At 38.5% G+C, this 18,135-nt stretch overlaps 1 protein-coding gene and 1 non-coding gene across 3 annotated transcripts in view; both read right to left on the reverse strand.

Annotated features, from left to right (window-relative positions):
- The window catches only part of Arfgef3 (ARFGEF family member 3), a 157,914-nt gene extending 155,131 nt beyond the window's left edge, over window positions 1–2,783 (reverse strand). Inside the window, exon 1 of one of the 2 annotated variants that reach the window (XM_078019053.1) lies at window positions 2,145–2,783. In XM_078019053.1, coding sequence (XP_077875179.1) covers window positions 2,145–2,229 — 85 coding nt within the window. In that variant the 5' untranslated portion in view covers window positions 2,230–2,783. The remainder of the gene's footprint in view (window positions 1–2,144) is intronic. The other variant, XM_005329807.5, reaches the window with a different exon arrangement.
- Window positions 2,784–8,175: 5,392 nt separating this feature from the next.
- LOC120889418 (U6 spliceosomal RNA) lies at window positions 8,176–8,282 on the reverse strand. Its single transcript, XR_005733312.1, has one exon. It is a non-coding gene; the product is annotated as a U6 spliceosomal RNA (small nuclear RNA).
- Between the last annotated feature and the right edge of the window lie 9,853 nt (window positions 8,283–18,135).

Here is an 18,135-nt window from a genome sequence, read left to right on the forward strand (position 1 = left end):
TGGGGTTGAGTAGTGATGAGCGTTTTGTGGTGCTAACATTGATTAGGCAACAGAAAGGGACTGGAGTGGGAAACCATCTCCCTTGCCTTTGTTTACACAGCATTCTCGCTGCACCAGCCCTTCTAACTCTTTCCAGGAAGCATTTCATTCATCCTTATATCTCATGCTCATACAGTAGAGGTCTCAATAATGTTTGCTAAATAAATAAGTGAGGAAAAAAGAAGAGCCTACCTATTCTTCAAGTGAAACCTACTTCAAAAGCCCTCCAGCTCACATCAATCCCCCTCACATCCTGACCTTATATTCATCCCCCCTTCTTTGGCCTGCTTTCCCGATTTGCTCATTCCAAGGTACATATGAGTGCTCTGCACTGTTACTTAACTATTTCATGCAATTCCCTGTTCTGATTTTTATTTCAGAAAAATCACTGAGAAAGGAACCAGGTCTACCCTTACAGTCAGGCTGGATTTGGGGTTGACACAGAAATCTACCTGTCTCAGCTCTAGGCTTCATCTGTGACTTCTAGGGCCTAAATGCTACAACATTGTAATTTAACTTAGCAAGATGTTGAGCATCAAATGTCAAACTTATTAAACATACTACTACTCTCTTTACCTTGCATCACATACAAGCATGGGCAAGGCAAGGCGAGGGGCCCACAGAGCTGTTCTTGGTTTCTTCTCAGGCTTTTCTATTTAAGAAGCATCAGTATCACCCATACATACATACTCTCTTTACTTTGTTTATCTAAATCTGCTTAATTTATAGCAAAATAATAATGAATACTAGGAATGACATGTTTAGTGCACAATCAGGCCCTGCTTTATTATGTTACCCAGCCATCTGTGACCCTTCATTAGAGGCATTTGGGAATCTAGCTCTGAATCACTGCTGAATGACAATAGCAATGCAAAAAAATAGTCCTGTGGCTTTAAGAGCCTTGCTGCTCTCAGATATTGAATCCATTTTTCTTTAATGGTAAACTACAATGGTCAAGTGCTGGCTCTATGTACAAGATAAACTTCCTAGACAATACTCCAGACAATTCTGTGACGATATGCACAGATTAAGCAAAAACTGATGCTGCTATGATTGTACACACACACCCAAACTAATGTGAATTAAGACCTTCTAAACCCTAACAGAGTGCCCTGAAATGCTATCAGAATTCTACGTTTAGTGGAAAGGCTGATGGCACTTCTCTTTTCTCTTTTTGGTCTATCACACAACACAGTGTCATGACAAGCATGGACTGTCTCTTGATTCCCAAGGAAAGGGATTCTATTTTTTAATATAGTGGTTACTGAAGCACCACATACAAGCATGGGCAAGGCAAGGCGAGGGGCCCACAGAGCTGTTCTTGGTTTCTTCTCAGGCTTTTCTATTTAAGAAGCATCAGTATCACCCAAATTATGCTCCTGTTCTCTATTACCATTCTGATTACCCAAATTCTTGACAACTGGTATGTCATTCCGTTTCTTTCTGCTGCTGAGTTCTGCAACCAGAGATGGAAAACGCCAATTTGCTACCTGGAACTTATTACAATGCTAGCACAGCTCACAAATCTAAAATCCCACCTGTCTGAAAGGCAGATCACAAACGAATTGCAGAGGTAACGGCAATTCTTCCCATATGTTATTTTCCACCCACAATAACCACCAAAGCTAATACTTAGCAAGCTGGCGTCTCTCAGGAAAAGCAAATTAAAGCTTAATCTTTCCTTCCTGGTTCCACACGCCAATGTTTGAGATCTGGGTTGTTGGTTTAACTTCCCTCTTCCCTACAGGCGCTTCGATGATATCAGGGCCTTGCATTCGCACCGGTTTGGGGTCCTAACTCTCGGCAAGGGGTGACAGTTGTCCAAGGTGCTGGGGATCCAGGAAGGACAACAGCTCCCGGTTAAGGTTTGGGAGAAGATAAAGACTAGATGGGAGGCAGCTGGGATGCCCACGCCCGAGCCAAGCTTCTCCTATCCCACATCATTTCACCGAGGCAACTCTCGCTATTGCGCGACAAACATCCATAACCCACGCACAGCGAACGGCCCCGCAAGCCCAGGGGCAGCTTGGGCAGTGCCAGCGCGGCCCTCCCGCGGCGGGAGCAGGTGCCGGGCGCCCTCCCCGCCCGCGGCTCGGCGCGCTTACCCAGGGCCCAGGTGCAGCTCTCCTTGATGGCTTTGTACTTGCTCCCGGACGCTTCCCTCTGCAGCTTCCTCAGGATCTCTTCCATCTTGACCTTCCCGGGGCCGGGCTGCCTACAGGGAGAGAGCGTTGGCCCGCCGGGCCGGGGACGCAGCCGCCGCTGCCTGGTCCTGGGCGCCTAGGCGGCCACTGCGCTCGTCCCCAGCCCGCTGATGAATCACGCCCGCTCCATGCCGCGGGCCACGTCAGTCCCACCGCCCCGCCCCGGCGCCCCGCCCGCCCGCCAGGGTCAGGTGCGCTCCGCTCCGCGCCGCGGCGGCGGTGGCGGCGGTGGCGGCGGTAGCGATGGTGGCGGCTGCGGCGGGCCGGGCTGGAGGCTGGAGGCCGCGGCCACTGACCCTGCGGTGTAGGCGGACAGGGACTCCAAGGCTTCGCGGAAAGGTGGAGGCGGACGTCCGGAGCTGGCTCGCCCGCCGGGCGGGAGCCAGGCTCAGCCCCTGGGAGCTCCTAGTCGGCTGCGGGCAGCAGACAGGGAGGGGCCTCGGTCCTGGCCTCCCGCACGCGCCGACGGCTGCTTTGGGCTGAGCTGGGGTGGCCCAGCCCCGACCCCCGACTCCGCAGTGCTGTGCAGGCGCCGCGCCTGCTGCATCCCTGAGTCCTCACCAGAAAATATGTGCATTCACTCAGTGGTGAACAGCCCTCTGGGCCACCACCTGTGTCACGCTGGGAGCCAGGCCAGGGGGATGCCACCGTGAACAGGCTGTGTGCTCCTGACTGCAGGGAGCTTAGGGCCTTCAACGGATGAATGTATAAAGAAAAGTTACACAGGGTACTTTCAAAATTTGAGGCCCTGACTCCTGCAGGCTAAATGGCTCCAATGAGAAGGCGCTGGTTCGCCCCCTCTCTCAGAGGGAATATTTTCAGCCCAAGAGTGGCAGGGAAGAGGAGGAAAGAAATTTTTAAAAGGCCTTTGCATTCAGGACTGTTTGGGTACAGTTCTTGTTGGCTGGAAGTCACCTGCCTCCCTGGGCCTGGTTTCATGTCCACGTACTGGGCCTTAGACTGTAACACCACACACAGCCGCTCACTGGGTTGGAGTCCCAGCACCACATATAAATGAGCAAATAAAGTAAAGGTCCATCAACTACTAAAAAAAATTTTTTTTAAAAGAAAGAAGTGTAACTGTAGTGGTAGTGAGGATGATGGACTGCGGAGAAGAGGTAGACTAGCACCTGGGAGAACAGTAGGAACATTTGCAGCAATCTAGGAAAAAAAGAAATAAAGCCTTTTGTAAGTGGGAAGAAAATATAAGAGACATTTAGGGCACAGAAGCAATAAATAGCATTTAATGGAGGAGTGGTGGTAACATAAGAGACAATTTCCAGTTTCCTTGTTTAAGACATTGGGGGGACAGTTGCCTCATTCTCTAGGTTAAAGAAGAGAGAAGGAAAAGAAGAGTTTGGAATAGGGGGAGTTTATGAGTTCAGTTTTGAACGTGGTCAGGTTGAAATGAAAATGAGGTACATCTGGGGTATTTTACTTATGGGTAGGAACTCAGGATGGGGGTCTGTGATCGAAAGGAGGAATTTAAAGTCATTAAGCATATAACATTGTTGATGCCTAGGGTTTGGTTGCTGTGAGTAGGAGGACACTAACCGTCAAGTGAGGGGCAGAGGAGTAAATACCTGAGGAGGCTAGAAGGAAGTCAGAAATCCAAGGACTGGGAGAGTAGCCAGGGAAGGGAGTGCCAAAGTGCCAAAGCAGGGTGTCCAGCAGGCAGGGGATACTGTAAGTCCTGGGAACTGAGGAGGCAAAACTTGCAAATTCACAGTTTCCCCACATCCCTTTAACTATCACCCACACAGCCAATGAAGCCATCATTTGAAGAAAGGTTTGCAGTGAAAAAAAATAAATAAAAAGTCAAACACTATAGCACATAGTATACTAATGTTAAATCACATTTTGGGGGACTGGGGTGTGGCTCAATGGTAGAGCTCTTGCCTAGGATGTGTGAGATACTGGGTTTGATTCTCAGCACTGCATATAAATAAGATAAAGGTCCATTGACAACTAAAAAAAAATTTTTAAATTGCATGTTAACTATTCAGAAAAACACATCCATCACAACTATATCATATATCAAAATACATTACAAATCTATTAAAAAGTTAGATTTAAATGCTAAGCCACAAAAGGTTTAGAAGAAAATGTAAGTGAACACACTTATCTTAGTGCATTAAGATTTCTATCAAACCAGCTAGGGCAGAAACTGAAGAGGGTTGGGGCGGGGAGCAGGGAAGGAGTATGGAGGAAAAGGGAGAGAAAACAAAAAAGAAATTTCAATAGATTTGGCAAGTTAAAGACTTTAAGCCAAAAGTTTCATACAAAATTAATAAGCAAATTAAAGGAAGAAAGAGGAAATTTCTTTTAATTTTATATAGACTTATATTTTTGAGTCCATTTAAAATTATTTATTATTTTTATAATTAAAATCACAAGTTTACTTAACCTTCAAACCAGGAAATATTTATGATAATGTCAGAGATAAAGGTTTAAGCAGCTTTTCCAAACTGCTATTTTAAAAAAAAAATGCTGAACACCATGCTAATGTCTGTAACCATGCTAATGTCTATAATCCCAGTGGTTTAGGAGGCTGAGGCAGGAGGACTGCAAGTTTAAAACTAGCATCAGCAACGTAGCAAGACCCTGTCACAAAATAAAATATATATATATAAAGGCTGGGATGTGGCTCAGTGATTAATTACCCCTGGGTTCAATCCCTGACTTAAAAAAAAAAAAAAGGAAGAAAGAAAGAAAGGGAAAAAAGTCAATGAAGAATAAAATGATTAACCTATTAAAAAAAACTGTACAAGCAGCTGCTACTCAAAAGAACACCAACTTTAAAAAAAATTTTTTTTAGTTGTAGATGGACACACAATGTCTTTATTTATTTTTATGTGGTGCAGAGGATCAAACCTCACCACTGAGCTAGAGCCCCAGCCCCAAGAGCACAAACTTTTAAGTAAGTTGCTATTTTTATTAGTCAATTTGACCAAATGCTATTTTTAAAATGGTTTTATTAGTACATTATAGTTCTATGTAATATGGGGTTTGTTTTGGCATCATCATTCATGCATGGGATATAATTTGCTCCACCTCAGTCCCCAGTGCTTCCTCTTTGCCATCCTCTCCTTCTCCCAGCTTCCCTTCCTCTGCTCTACTCGTCCTTCCTTTTATTCATTGCTTTATTTAAAAAAAAAAAACCTTTTTAAAAATATTCTTTTAGTTGTAGTGGACCCGATATCTTTATTTATTTATTTTTATTGGGGTGCTAAGGATTGAACCCAGTGCCTCACACGGGCGAGGCAGGTGCTCTACCACTGAGCTACAGCCCCAGCCTTTATTGCTTTATTTTAATTGGTGCTTTATAACTGTTATTTTTCAAGCCATTGTTAGTAAGGAGCTGTCAATAAGGTCCTCTCATGTCTTGGGTGCTGGTGGGACTGTAGTCATCACATTCCTGGAGGAACTCTGGATGATGCTGGCCCAGTTATTCCCTCTTATGAGAATTCATCCTAAGGAAGTGATTATTGAAATGAATGAAGATTTTTGTACAAGCATTTCAATGTTTCTTTTAATTACAAACAAATGAAAACTACCCGCATGTCCATCAACAGGGAAATGGAGAGATAACTTGTGAGGTATCCACAGAGCAGGATACTATATAGCTTTAGGATAATGGAACAGAGAGATACTGACTGATATAAAAAACAGTTTCTACTATATGCAGTAATAAGCAAATTGTGAATTGCTATGTACTTCCATACACTAAACCACCCCAATTTTATTATTCAAATATTTGATATAGATATACACACAAATTTAAAATACATACACCTATATAAAGCTGAAATACATAAAAATATTAACAGTGATGATCTCCAGTGAAGCTATGGGTAAGTTTATTTTTCATTAAACAGTTTTACTTTTATAATTACAAAAATGTTACTTTTTTTAAAGGTGGTATAAAAGGAGATTCAAAGTCAGCAAACACATGAACGGTCACAGAAAGGACAAAGGTAGACACAAGGAAGGATGGAGTGGATATGAGAGATGGGTTAGGTTCCTGGGGCAAGAGCCCAGCTGCAGAGGACAAAGAGCAGGTGGAATCACATAGCTCACTCCTGAGGTTGGCTGTAAAGGAAAGTGAACACCTTCTAACATTTTCCCTACAACTCACAGTGGAAAACATGCTTTGTATTGCTATCCAGTATACATATATGTACATATGTAGGTTAAAAACTCAAAAGTTTTATTTATAAAGCAATACTTACTATGAATCATAAGAGTTACTATTAAAAATGATTTTTCTTACATCAGTCACATTTGCCTGTTCCTAAATTCATCCCAGGCTGGGGTATGAGGACAATGTTTATACTTAATGCCTATTCTTTTCCATGTTTTTAGTTTTGTTGCTTAAAAATTCTGGCTAACACATTTAAGTTTCCATGGATATTATTAATGACAATAAACTATTCATCAATAAGAATTCTCTAATCTTAATTTATATGATAAATTTATAATCATGTTTCAATGTATTCAAAGAAAGTAGCAGTTATTAGCTTTCTTCTTTGGGCATCAGTGTGTATGTGTAGGTGAAGTTGGGGCTTGAACACAGGGCCTGGTGCATGCTAGGCAAATGCTCTACCACTGAGCTACATCCCCCGCCTGGACGTTGACTTTAACTCAACTATAGATTTTTCAGGATTTTGGAAAACAAGTGGGTCATTTATCAAAATGCCTTCCATAATATTTCATTTTTATTTTTGGAAATGATTAAACTTTGAAGTAGAGACTTGTAGTATGATTATTCTCTTTAATTATACGCCACTATTTAATACTGTTTTCTTCATATGTTGCAAAATGTTGATGATACATAGTGACTGTGGTGATTATTTTAAATGTATTTTGTAACTTTTGCATATATCTAACACCTTGCAGTATATATTATTTTATCCCTATAAATCCAAATTCAGTTCGTTAACAATGTCAACAATTGGAGTTCTTGTGCTAACTTTTGCTGAAATATCTTCCAAATGTAAATCAAATGAGATTGCTTTTGCAACAGGAAAGTATGACTCCCATTCCTGAGCTCATATAACTTAGTACATTGCTTGTAGAAGCCCGCCCTTCACTATGATATCATGTATATGTAAGTTAGTGAAATGGAAATGCTTAGCTGCTCTAACAAAGACCCAACAAGACAGTGGGTTACACTGATTTCTAACTTAAACTAAGGCCCAAGTGGTGTAGGTTGGTGCAGAGGTCCAGGAGCTCATTCCAGGAATGTGCTGCTTGCATGTTACTGCTTCGCCATCACACAGGGAGTTATTCTCATCTGTGTGACCTGAATGGACCCTAGGCACATAGAGAAATCCACACCTCAGAGCCCAAGTCACATAAATTCCTTCTTCCATCGTCTTCTATTGAAGACAGAGTTGCAGAAATCTGCCTGTGTATGACAATCTATCGCAGTCTCCCAGAGTCCAGCCACAGTTCTGTTTCTATGGCAAAGGGAGGAGGACTTGGTCAGACACTACCAATCGCAGCCATAGCTCCAAAGTTGGAACAAGAGGTACAGAAAAGTGAAAATTTCCTTAAATTGTTTGTTTATCATTACTCTCATTTTCAAGTTTAGGAGGATTGGTAGAATCCTTAGAACACCAAAATCTTTAGAACGTATGAAATATGGGTTCTGAATAATAATATCAATAGTAGTTTCTAAGAATACTTTTAATTACCCTACTATGTTTTATGGTTATGTTTACTTCTTAACAAATTTGCAATTCTATTACAATTTTCCAGCTGAATCTGTTTTTCATATAATGTGTTTTCCAATTCTATTAAATTACTTAACCAATTATGTGCTAGATTAAATATGAACAACACAAAAATGCTTTATAAAAGTCATCATGTCCTATATATTTTGCATAAAGTGAACATGTTAATCACTTGAAATATTAGTGCTCTTTTTTTTAATATGCAATGTTTCACAAATTTGCATGACATCCTTGCACAGGGGCCATGCTAATTTTCTCTTTATTGTTCCAGTTTTAGTACATGTGCTGCTGAAGCAAGCACAATATTAGTGCTCTGAAGTGGCCTCACACCATCTGTGTCTGCCTAATAAGTATTAATTCAATTCTATATGTCCTGTAGAACTATAAATCTGTTAAGACTACGTTATCACTAGAAGTCTAGTTGTAAATTTCATAGCTGATTTATCAAGAATCATATTCATCGCATCCATGTGTGCAGAGAATAATTTTTTCAGCAAGTACTTAAGCAATTTTCTCTTTCACAACACACACATATGCAATTAGAATATGAAATGATGCTTTCATTAACCAATATGAAATTTAGTTTTGATGAAGTTCTGTCTTTTTTTTCCTTTCTTTGAAAATATTTGAGGGCCTTATCAACAAGTTTTGCTTGCTGTAGTTCCAAGGAAGGGGGGAATTGGGGAGATCTCAAGTTTTCATATGAAAGAATATTAGAAGAAACACTTTTTTCTTCTGTTGTCATTGTATACACGTCCAGATCTGGCAATTCAAACAGAACAGGTTTCTGTGATTTCTACATCTTTATTTCTTCTAATAATGAATTCTTAAGAACACTTTGTGTAAATTTGATTAACATGTACAGTTATCACAGTTAAACACTTGTAAAAATTGTACCTCATCCAAAACAAAACAAAACCCACATTGAAAGTTGTTAACTCATAGCCAAATCTTGGTGGAAAATCTTGCTGCCTTTGCCAACAGAGGATAAATTTCTTTTAAACTTCATTTCCCAATTAACTGTAAAGTATAATGACATAAAATATGAACTTTCCTGATACAATTATGATCCGATCTCAAACATCAGATGGGCCACCAGTGAGCAGGACAGTAAAAGGCTGGCTGGTTCCCAGTCAACACAGACCCTCATTACACCCTTGTCACTAGCTGTCACTCAACTTAATTGTCTGGAGTATTTTCCACAACCTGGAAAGTTCTTGTTTAGAATGTATGTGTTGCACATATTTGTAGGTTTCATACTACTCTATCTAAACATATATTTTGGTGAACATTCAATTATTTTACAATACACTAATAGAGGCATGAAATTTGAAAAGCATCAGATTAGAGAGAGATTTGAGTCTAAAAAGTCTCTTGATGGGGAATATGTCCAGTGAGGAAAAAAAGAGGGAGAGAGAGACAAGAAAGCAGAGGCTGAAGAAGTGGGAGGAAGCCAGCCTAATGGTGAAATAAGTGTCCTATGGAGACGAGAAGATGGCATCTAGGTGCAGATGGTCATTGCCCAGGCAGGCATGAAGGCCAATCTACAGACAGGAGGGAAAAGTAGAAGGCTGGTTTGTGACTTGGTTTACCTTATTGATGTGGGAATGGAAATTTGTGGCAGCTGCACCTGGTGACTTTTGTTTTTCTCATAAAACATGAAGTCATGCATTGAGTGTAAATGAAATGAATAGATGACCACCCCCACATTTGGAAATGGAAAGAGGGGTGTCTGAAGATGCAAAGAAGTTTGCTCTTCAGTGTTGAGGACTTGACTAATTCCCTATTTATGAACACTTAGGAAGCAGTCCTGATTCAGAATTTCTAAATCTGATGACAACTAGTGGATTTGCTAGTGCTTTGGAAATTGGCCACCTTGGTTCATCCAGATCAACTCTCCCTTTTAAGTTCTTTTTTTTTCCTACCTGATATTCAAATAATAGATCTTTTTACTTACTTTTATGCCTAATTCACAGTGTGCTAAAGAAACTTGTTTGTAATGTGAAGTGGTTTTTTTCCCAAATATGTACCAGTAAAATCTGAAAATACAATAAGCATAATTTTGGATTAAATTCAGCTTTGTATTAAATTTAGAATAAAAGAAAAAAATTAATTTGAAGGTTGTTTATGAAATCATTAATGATACTGAGCATTTAGAAAAGTAAATGATTATAAATAATGTTTTAAGAAATGTATAAAATATGATGCAACCCCCCTACCACCACCACCTTTGTTTTGTACTAGGGCTTGAATCCAGGGGCACTTAACTTCCTGAGTAGCTGGGATTACAGGTGTGCACCAACACACTCAGGTAATACAACCCTACTTAAAAACAAAAAAACAATATCCACAAAACAGATAAAATTTAAAAGCAATTTTCTATTTTACTGATAATTAATATGCACTTAAATATGATACAATTTGATGTTTTCTTCTGGCTATTGTACAACAGTTTGTGTCAGAACAACATTACTGTTAAAAGCAAGTATAAGACCAAACTTAAGAATTAAAAGCAAGAACATCAAAGCAAACAGGGTAGGGCTGGGGTTGTGGCTCAGAGGTAAAACACTCACCTAGCACATGTGAGGCCCTGGGTTTGATCCTCAATACCACATAAAAATAAACAAATAGAATAAAGGTATTGTGCCCAACTACAACTAAAAAATAAATATTGAAAAACAAACAAACAGGGTGGCAGGCATTTGATGGACCAAGATTTTAGAACCCAGGGGTGTTTAACTTCCTTTTTCTTTTGGAGTATTTGCTCATTTGCCTCATAGTGCATAGAGGTCACCTATGTGACGTCATTGTCACCTAGAGATGTCAATCTCAAGGTCTGAAGAGGAAACTTGAAGATAAGAGTTTTTAACATAATTAGAATTAAGGAACTATACTTTCATATATTCTGCTTCTTTTCAGTCAATGGTTTTTTACAGACAACTTTTCCTTTTTAGTTAGGCTGCTGGTCATTCCATCAGATGACTCTAGCAAAGTCTATTCAATCTGTCCATTTTGTTGGATTCCAGTTTGTACGATTATAAGCATGGCTTCAGTGAATTGCAGTGGTTATTGTATTACTTCCCTATTCGAATATCTTTCTAGAATACATTCCTACAAGTGCTGAGTCAAAAAGCAGATGCAAGTCAGGTGTGATGGTACAGGCCTGAATCCCAGCAGCTTGGAGACTGAGGCAAGGAGGATATAGAGTTCAAAACCAGCCTCAGCAAAAGCAAGGTGCTAAGCAACTCTGTGAGACCCTGTCTCTAAATAAGATACTAAAAATAGGGTTAGAAATGTGGCTCAGTGGTTGAGTGTCCTTGAGCTCAATCCCCAGGACCAAAAAAAGAAAAAACAAAACAAAACAAAACAAAACAGATGCCATTCCAGGGTTTAACCACATATTGCCAGTCTCTACTAAAGGAATATAAGCATGTTCTTCTACCATAGTACACATGTCCGTCAGCATAAGAGTATATTTTTTGATAGTTTAAAATGTTTTCCTTTTTATTGGCATATTATAATTATATATAATGGTGGGATTTGTTAAAATATATTCATATGTATATATATGAATATACATACATATGAATACATTTTATATGCATAGAATAAAACAGTATAATTTGATCAATTTCATTCCCAAGTACCTCCTCTTGATGTCCTTCCTATATTCCACTGGTCTCCCTTCTATTTTTTAAAGTTGTTCTAATTAGTTATACATAACAGTAGAATGCATTTTGATACATTGTGTATACAAATGGAGCACAACTTCTCATTTCTCTAGCTTTACATAGTGCAGAGTCACAACAACAGTGTAACCATACCTGAATATAGGGTAATAATATACTGTCCTTCTCATCCCCATAGCCCTACCCCTCTCCTTACTGCCCTCTGCACAGTCCTAAGTTCCTTCATTCTTCCCTAACCCCACCCCAAGCTCCACTATGGATCAGCATCCACCTATCAGAGAAAACATCTGGCCTTTAGTTTTTTTTTTTGAGATTGGCTTATTTGACTTAGCTTGATATTCTCTAGTTCCATCCATTTACCTGCAAATTCCATAATTTCATTTTTCTTTAGGGCTGTGTAATATCCCATTTTTATATGTAGCACATTTTCTTTATCCATTCATCTGTTGAAGGGCATCTAGGTTGGTTTCATAGTTTATCTATTGTGAATTGAGCTGCTATAATATTGGTGTGTATGTGTCCCTGTAGTATGTTGATTTTAAGTACTTTGGGTATAAACCGAGGAGTGGGATAGCAGGGTCAAATGGTGGTTCCATTACAAGTTTTCTGAGGAATCTCCATACTGCTTTCCAAAGTGATTGCACCAATTTGCAGTCCCACCAGTAATGTATGAATGAGTGTACCATTTCCTACACATCCTCACCATCACTTATTATTGCTTGTATTCTTGATAATTGCCATGGAATGAAATGAAGTAGTAGAGTAGTTTTGATTTTCATTTCTCTTATTACTAGAGATAATGAACATTTTCCATAGGTTTGTTGATAGATTCTATTTCTTCTTTTGTGAAATGTCTGTTAAGTTCCTTAACCCATTTATTGATTGGATTATTTATTTATTGGTGTTAAGTTTTTTGAGTTCTTTATATATCCTGGAGATTAATGCTCTATCTGAAGTGCGTGTGGTAAAGATTTTTTTCCCATCCTGTAGGCTCTTTCTTCTCATTATTGATTGTTTCCTTTGCTGAGAAGAACCTTTTTATTTTGAATCCATTCCATTTATTGGTTCTTAATTTTACTTTTTGTGCTTTAGGAGTCATGTTAAGGTAACCAGGTCCTAAGGGACATGATAAAGACTTGAGCCTAATTTTTCTTCTATTAGGCCTAAGGTCTTTGTTCTAGTACCTAAATCTTTGGTCCACCTTGTGTTGATTTTTGTTCAGGGTGAGAGATAGTGGTTTAATTTAATTTTACTACATATGGATTTGAAGTTTTCCCAGCACCTTTTGTTGAAAAGGCTATCTTTTCTCCAATGTATGTTCTTTGTGCCTTTGTATGGTGTGAGATAACTGTATTTATATGGGTTTTTCTCTGTGTCTTCTATTCTATACCCCTGGTCGCCGTGTCTATTTGTGCCAATACCATAATTTTTTGTTACAATGGCTCTGCAGTATAGTTTAAGCTCTAGTATTGTGATGCATTCTGCTTTACTCTTCTTGCTAAGGATTGGTTTGGCTATTCTGGGTTCCTTATATTTCCAAATGAATTTCATGATTGTTTCTTCTAGTTCTATGAAGAATGTCATTGGGCTTTTAAATAGGAATTGTATTAAATCTGTGTAACAGTTTGGGTAGTATGGCCATTTTGACAATATTAATTCTGCCTATCCAAGAGCATGGGAGATCTTCTCATCTTCTAAGATCTTCAATTTCTTTCTTTAGTGTTCTGTAGTTTTCATTGTAGAGGTCTTTCACCTCTTTTTAGATTGATTCCCAAATATTTTATTGTTTTTGAGGCTATTGTGAATAGGGTAGTTTTCCTAATTTCTCTTTCACAAGATTTATCACTGATGTATAAAAATACATTTGATTTATGGGTATTGATTTTATAGTCTGCTACTTTGCTGAATTCATGTATTAGTTCTAGAAGTTTTCTGGTGGATTTTTTTGGATCTTCTAAGTATAGAATCTTGTCATCAGCAAATAGTTAAGTTTGAGTTCTTCTTTTCCTATTCATCTCTTTAATCTCTTTCGTCTGTCTGATTGCTCTGGCTAGGGTTTCAAGAACTATGTTGAATAAAGTGGTGAAAGAGGGCATCCCTGTCTTGTTCCAGTTTTTAGAGGGAATGCTTTCAATTTTCTCCATTTAGAATGATGTTGGCCCTGTGCTTAGCATACATAGCTTTTGCAATGTTGAGTATGTTCCTACTATACCTAGGTTTTCTAGTGTTTTGAACATGAAAAGGTGCTGTATTTTGTCAAATGCTTCACTTATCTATATATATTGAGATGATCATATATGGTTGTCTTTAAGACTCTTCTTTGAGTCTTTTGATATAATAAATTGCGTTTATTGATTTTCATATGTTGAACCAACCTTGCATCTCTGAGTTGATCATGGTGCACTATCTTTTTAAGATGTGTTTGCATGCAATTTGACAGAATTTCATTGACAATTTTTGTATCTGTTTTCATCAGGGATATTGGCTTGAAGTTTTCTTTCCTTGATGTGTCCTTGGTTTTGGTATCAGGGTGATACTAGCCTCATAGAGTGAGTTTGGAAGGGTTCCCTCCTTTTCTATTTCATGGAATAATTTGAGGGGTGTTGGTATTAGTTCTTCTATGAAGGTCTTGTAGAACACAGCTGAGAATCCTTCTGGTCCTGGGCTTTTCTTGGGTTGGTAGGCTTTTGATGGCATCTTCTATTTCATTGCTTGATATTGATCTGTTTAAATTGTGTATGTCTTCCTAATTCAGTTTGGGAAGATCATATGTCTCTAGAAATTTGTTGATGTCTTTGAGATTTTCTATTTTATTGGAGAATAAATTTTCAAAATAGTTTCTAATTATCTTCTGTATTTCAATAGCATCTGTCGTGATATTTCCTTTTTCAGCACTAATTTTAGTAATTTGAGTTTTCTCTCTCTCATTCTCTTTATTATCGTGGCTAAAGGTTTATCAATTTTACTTATTTATTCAAAGAAGAGGTTTTTGTTTTGTCAATTTTTTCAACTGTTTCAACTTTATTGATTGCAGGTTTATTTTAATTATTTTCTGTCTTCTACTGCTTTTGGTGTTGATTTGTTCTTCTTTTTCCAGGGCTTTGAGATGTAATGGTAGGTCATTTATTTGTTGATGTTTTATTCTTTTAATGAATGAGCTTAATGCAATGAACTTTCCTTTTAGCACTGCCTTCATAGTGTCCCAGAGATGTTGATATGTTATATCGGTGCTCTCATTTACCTCTAAGAATTTTTTTATCTCCTCCCTGATGTCTTCTGCTATCCATTGTTCATTAAGTAGCATATTATTTAGTCTCCAGGTGTTGGAGTAGCTTCTATTTTTTTATTTTATCATTGATTTTTTATTTCATTCCATTATTATCTGATAGAATGCAGGATAGTATCTCTATTTTTTTTATTTGCTAAGAGTTGCTTTGTGGCATAACATATGGTCTATTTTAGTAGGGAAGGATCCATGTGCTGCTAAGAAGTCATATTTGCTCAATAATGGATGAAATATTCTGTGTATGTCCATTAAGTCTTAATCATTGATTGTATTATTGAGTTCTATAGTTTCTTTGTTTGGTTTTTGTTTGGAAGATCTATCCAATGGTGAGAGAGCTGTGTTAAAGTCACCCAATATTATTGTTTTGTGGTCTATTATTGATTTTTGAAATTGAGAAGGTGCTTGATGTACATAGACACTCCCTTGTTTGGGGCATAAATATTTACAATTGTTGTGTCTTGTTGACATATGATTCCCTTAAGCAGTATGAAATGTCTTTCTTTATCCCTTCTGATTAACTTTGGTTTGAATTCTACTTTGTCTGATATGAGGATGGAAACCCCTGCTTCTTTACACAGTTCATGTGAGTGATATATTTTTGCCCAAACTTTCACCTTCAGTCTGTGGATATCTTTTCCTAGGAGGTGAGTCTCTTGAAGAAGGCATATTGCTGGGTCTTTTTTTAAAATCCAATCTGCCTATCTATGTCTTTTGATTACTGAGTTTAGGCAATTAACATTCAGGGTTATTATTGAGATATGATTTATAATCCCAGTCATTTTGGTTTATTTTGGGTTTTTAACTTATTTCTCCTTCAGCAAAATAGTGTATTAAATTTTTTCCTCATTTGTCCAAATTTTAGCTGGAATAATTAATAAAACTTTTCTTTTTTGCTTATAACTACACTTAAAAGGTGAAATTGAATATCTTATTTTTAGTGTTTCCTTGCTTGCTCATGTTGTCCATTTAAAAAATGAAGATGTTCTTTTTATCAATTTATAAGAGTTGTTCATATTTATTTGGGATGATAATTTTATGTCATATATATGACAATTATGTTTTTAAGTTTGCCATTTGTTTTTAATTTGTTTGTGATGGACTATGTAGAAATTTTAAATTGCGTGTATGTACATGTGAGTGTGCATACATGTGTGTGTGTGCTTGCATGTGCATTATAGTTTGGATTTTGATGTTCCCTAGAGACGTCTTGATTCCTGGGATGGTGCTATTGGGAGGTGGTGGAGACTTTCAGAGGTGGGGCCTGTGAGGTGTCCTAAGTCATTAGGGGCATGCCCTTGAGTGACAGCAGAACCCTTGCCCTTCCCACTCAGTTTTCTTTTCTTCTCAACCATGGAGGGTGGTTTGGCTCTACAGTATGCTCCTGCCTGATGTGTTCCCTCACCCAATTTGGGGTCAAACCCAGTCACAGACTGGAACCTCCATAACCATGAGCCAAAATAAATCTTTTATCTTTATAAATTGATTATTCCCGGTATGGTGTTAGGATGATGGAAAGCTAACACAGTGTGTTTGCTGGGTAACTTCTTCACAGTTAAGAGAGGACAGGGAGAGTGTGGAAACTGCTCAGCCACGCAAGGAAGAGGAAAATATAGGGGAGAGACAGGGGTGACAGTGGTGGGGACAAAAGTAGAGAAACTTTTGGAAGAGGGAGGAAAAGTCTGTGAGTGTGCATACATGTGTGTGTGTGCTTGCATGTGCATTATAGTTTGGATTTTGATGTTCCCTAGAGACGTCTTGATTCCTGGGATGGTGCTATTGGGAGGTGGTGGAGACTTTCAGAGGTGGGGCCTGTGAGGTGTCCTAAGTCATTAGGGGCATGCCCTTGAGTGACAGCAGAACCCTTGCCCTTCCCACTCATTCTGGGGTTTTATACTGACAAGAAATTTCCATCCTTTAGAAAGCTCTGTATTTCTCCTGATCCTTTCCCCAAGTTTACCTCTTTAAGACCCTGCAGCAAGCCACAGGAGCTTCCATCAATGACTTGGAACTGGGAGAATCCCCAATGTGTTCTCAGAGTTTCAATTTAAAAGGAAAAGTGTGATTGGATTGATTAAGGAGAATCTTACTGTGCATAGAGAAAAATACATAGGCAATTACAAGTTACTTCCCGTTGTCCAGCATCTGAATATGCATATGAGGAGGGAGGCCTTCCTTGGAGAGTTGGAGAAAGGGCTCGGGTTCATATTACAGAAGCTAAGCACCGTGCATACGTTTTCTTTTGTTTTTGTTTTTTTTTTTCCCCTCCACTCTGGCTGTTAGAAGGATCTGTGATGTAAGCTTGGCCAATCAAAGGTGTCCATTTGGGATTCTGATTCTACAACAAATGCCAGAAAAAGCGGGGGAAATAGGTCTAGGATAACAATATACTCCTATTAATACTTCTATTTAACATCATATAGGCTAAAAATCCTACTCAGCACAATGATACAAGAAAAAAATAAGAGGATAAGAATTAGAAAAGGAATAAATGAAACATTATTACTTGCAGATGATGTAATTATCTACACGGAAAATTCAAAAGAATCCACTGACAAATTGTCAATGTTAATAAGAGTTTAGCAAGATTTCTAGATGTAATATCAATATAAAAAGATAATTGGATTTCTATTTAACAGAAAAAAATTAGTAGTGTAAAATAATCACTCAGAATAAATACAAGAAAATATGTGCAAGTTCTTTGTTCAGAATATTACCAGTCTTTATTGAAGAACTTCAAGGAAATCTAAGTATAAGGAGAGATATAACCTCATTTGTGTAAAGAAAGATGAATGTGGGGAAAAAAGCATATCTGGTGAATTTTGCAAGAGGTTGTGGTTGAGGGGGCATAGAACACAAAAAGCTGAATTTAAAATTCACTTGCAAAAACAAAGATCAGTTGGGCATGGTGTCACACACCTGTAATTCCAGCTACTGAGGAGGCAGAGGCAGGAGGATCACAGGCTTGAGGCTAGCCTGGGAAATTTAGCAAGACCTTGCCTCAAGACTAAAAAATAAAAGGAGTTGGGGATGTAGCTCAGTGGTGGAGCACTTACCTTGCACGTGGAACACCCTGGTTTCAATCCCCGGTTGTGAAATCAAGTAAGTAAGAAACAGAGGAAGAAAGCAAGGAAGAAAGAAAAGAAAAGAGAGTGAGCAAAGGTCAAAGAGCACTTGACCAT

The sequence above is a fragment of the Ictidomys tridecemlineatus genome, chromosome 8, assembly GCF_052094955.1.
Source record: "Ictidomys tridecemlineatus isolate mIctTri1 chromosome 8, mIctTri1.hap1, whole genome shotgun sequence".
NCBI lineage: Eukaryota > Metazoa > Chordata > Mammalia > Rodentia > Sciuridae > Ictidomys > Ictidomys tridecemlineatus.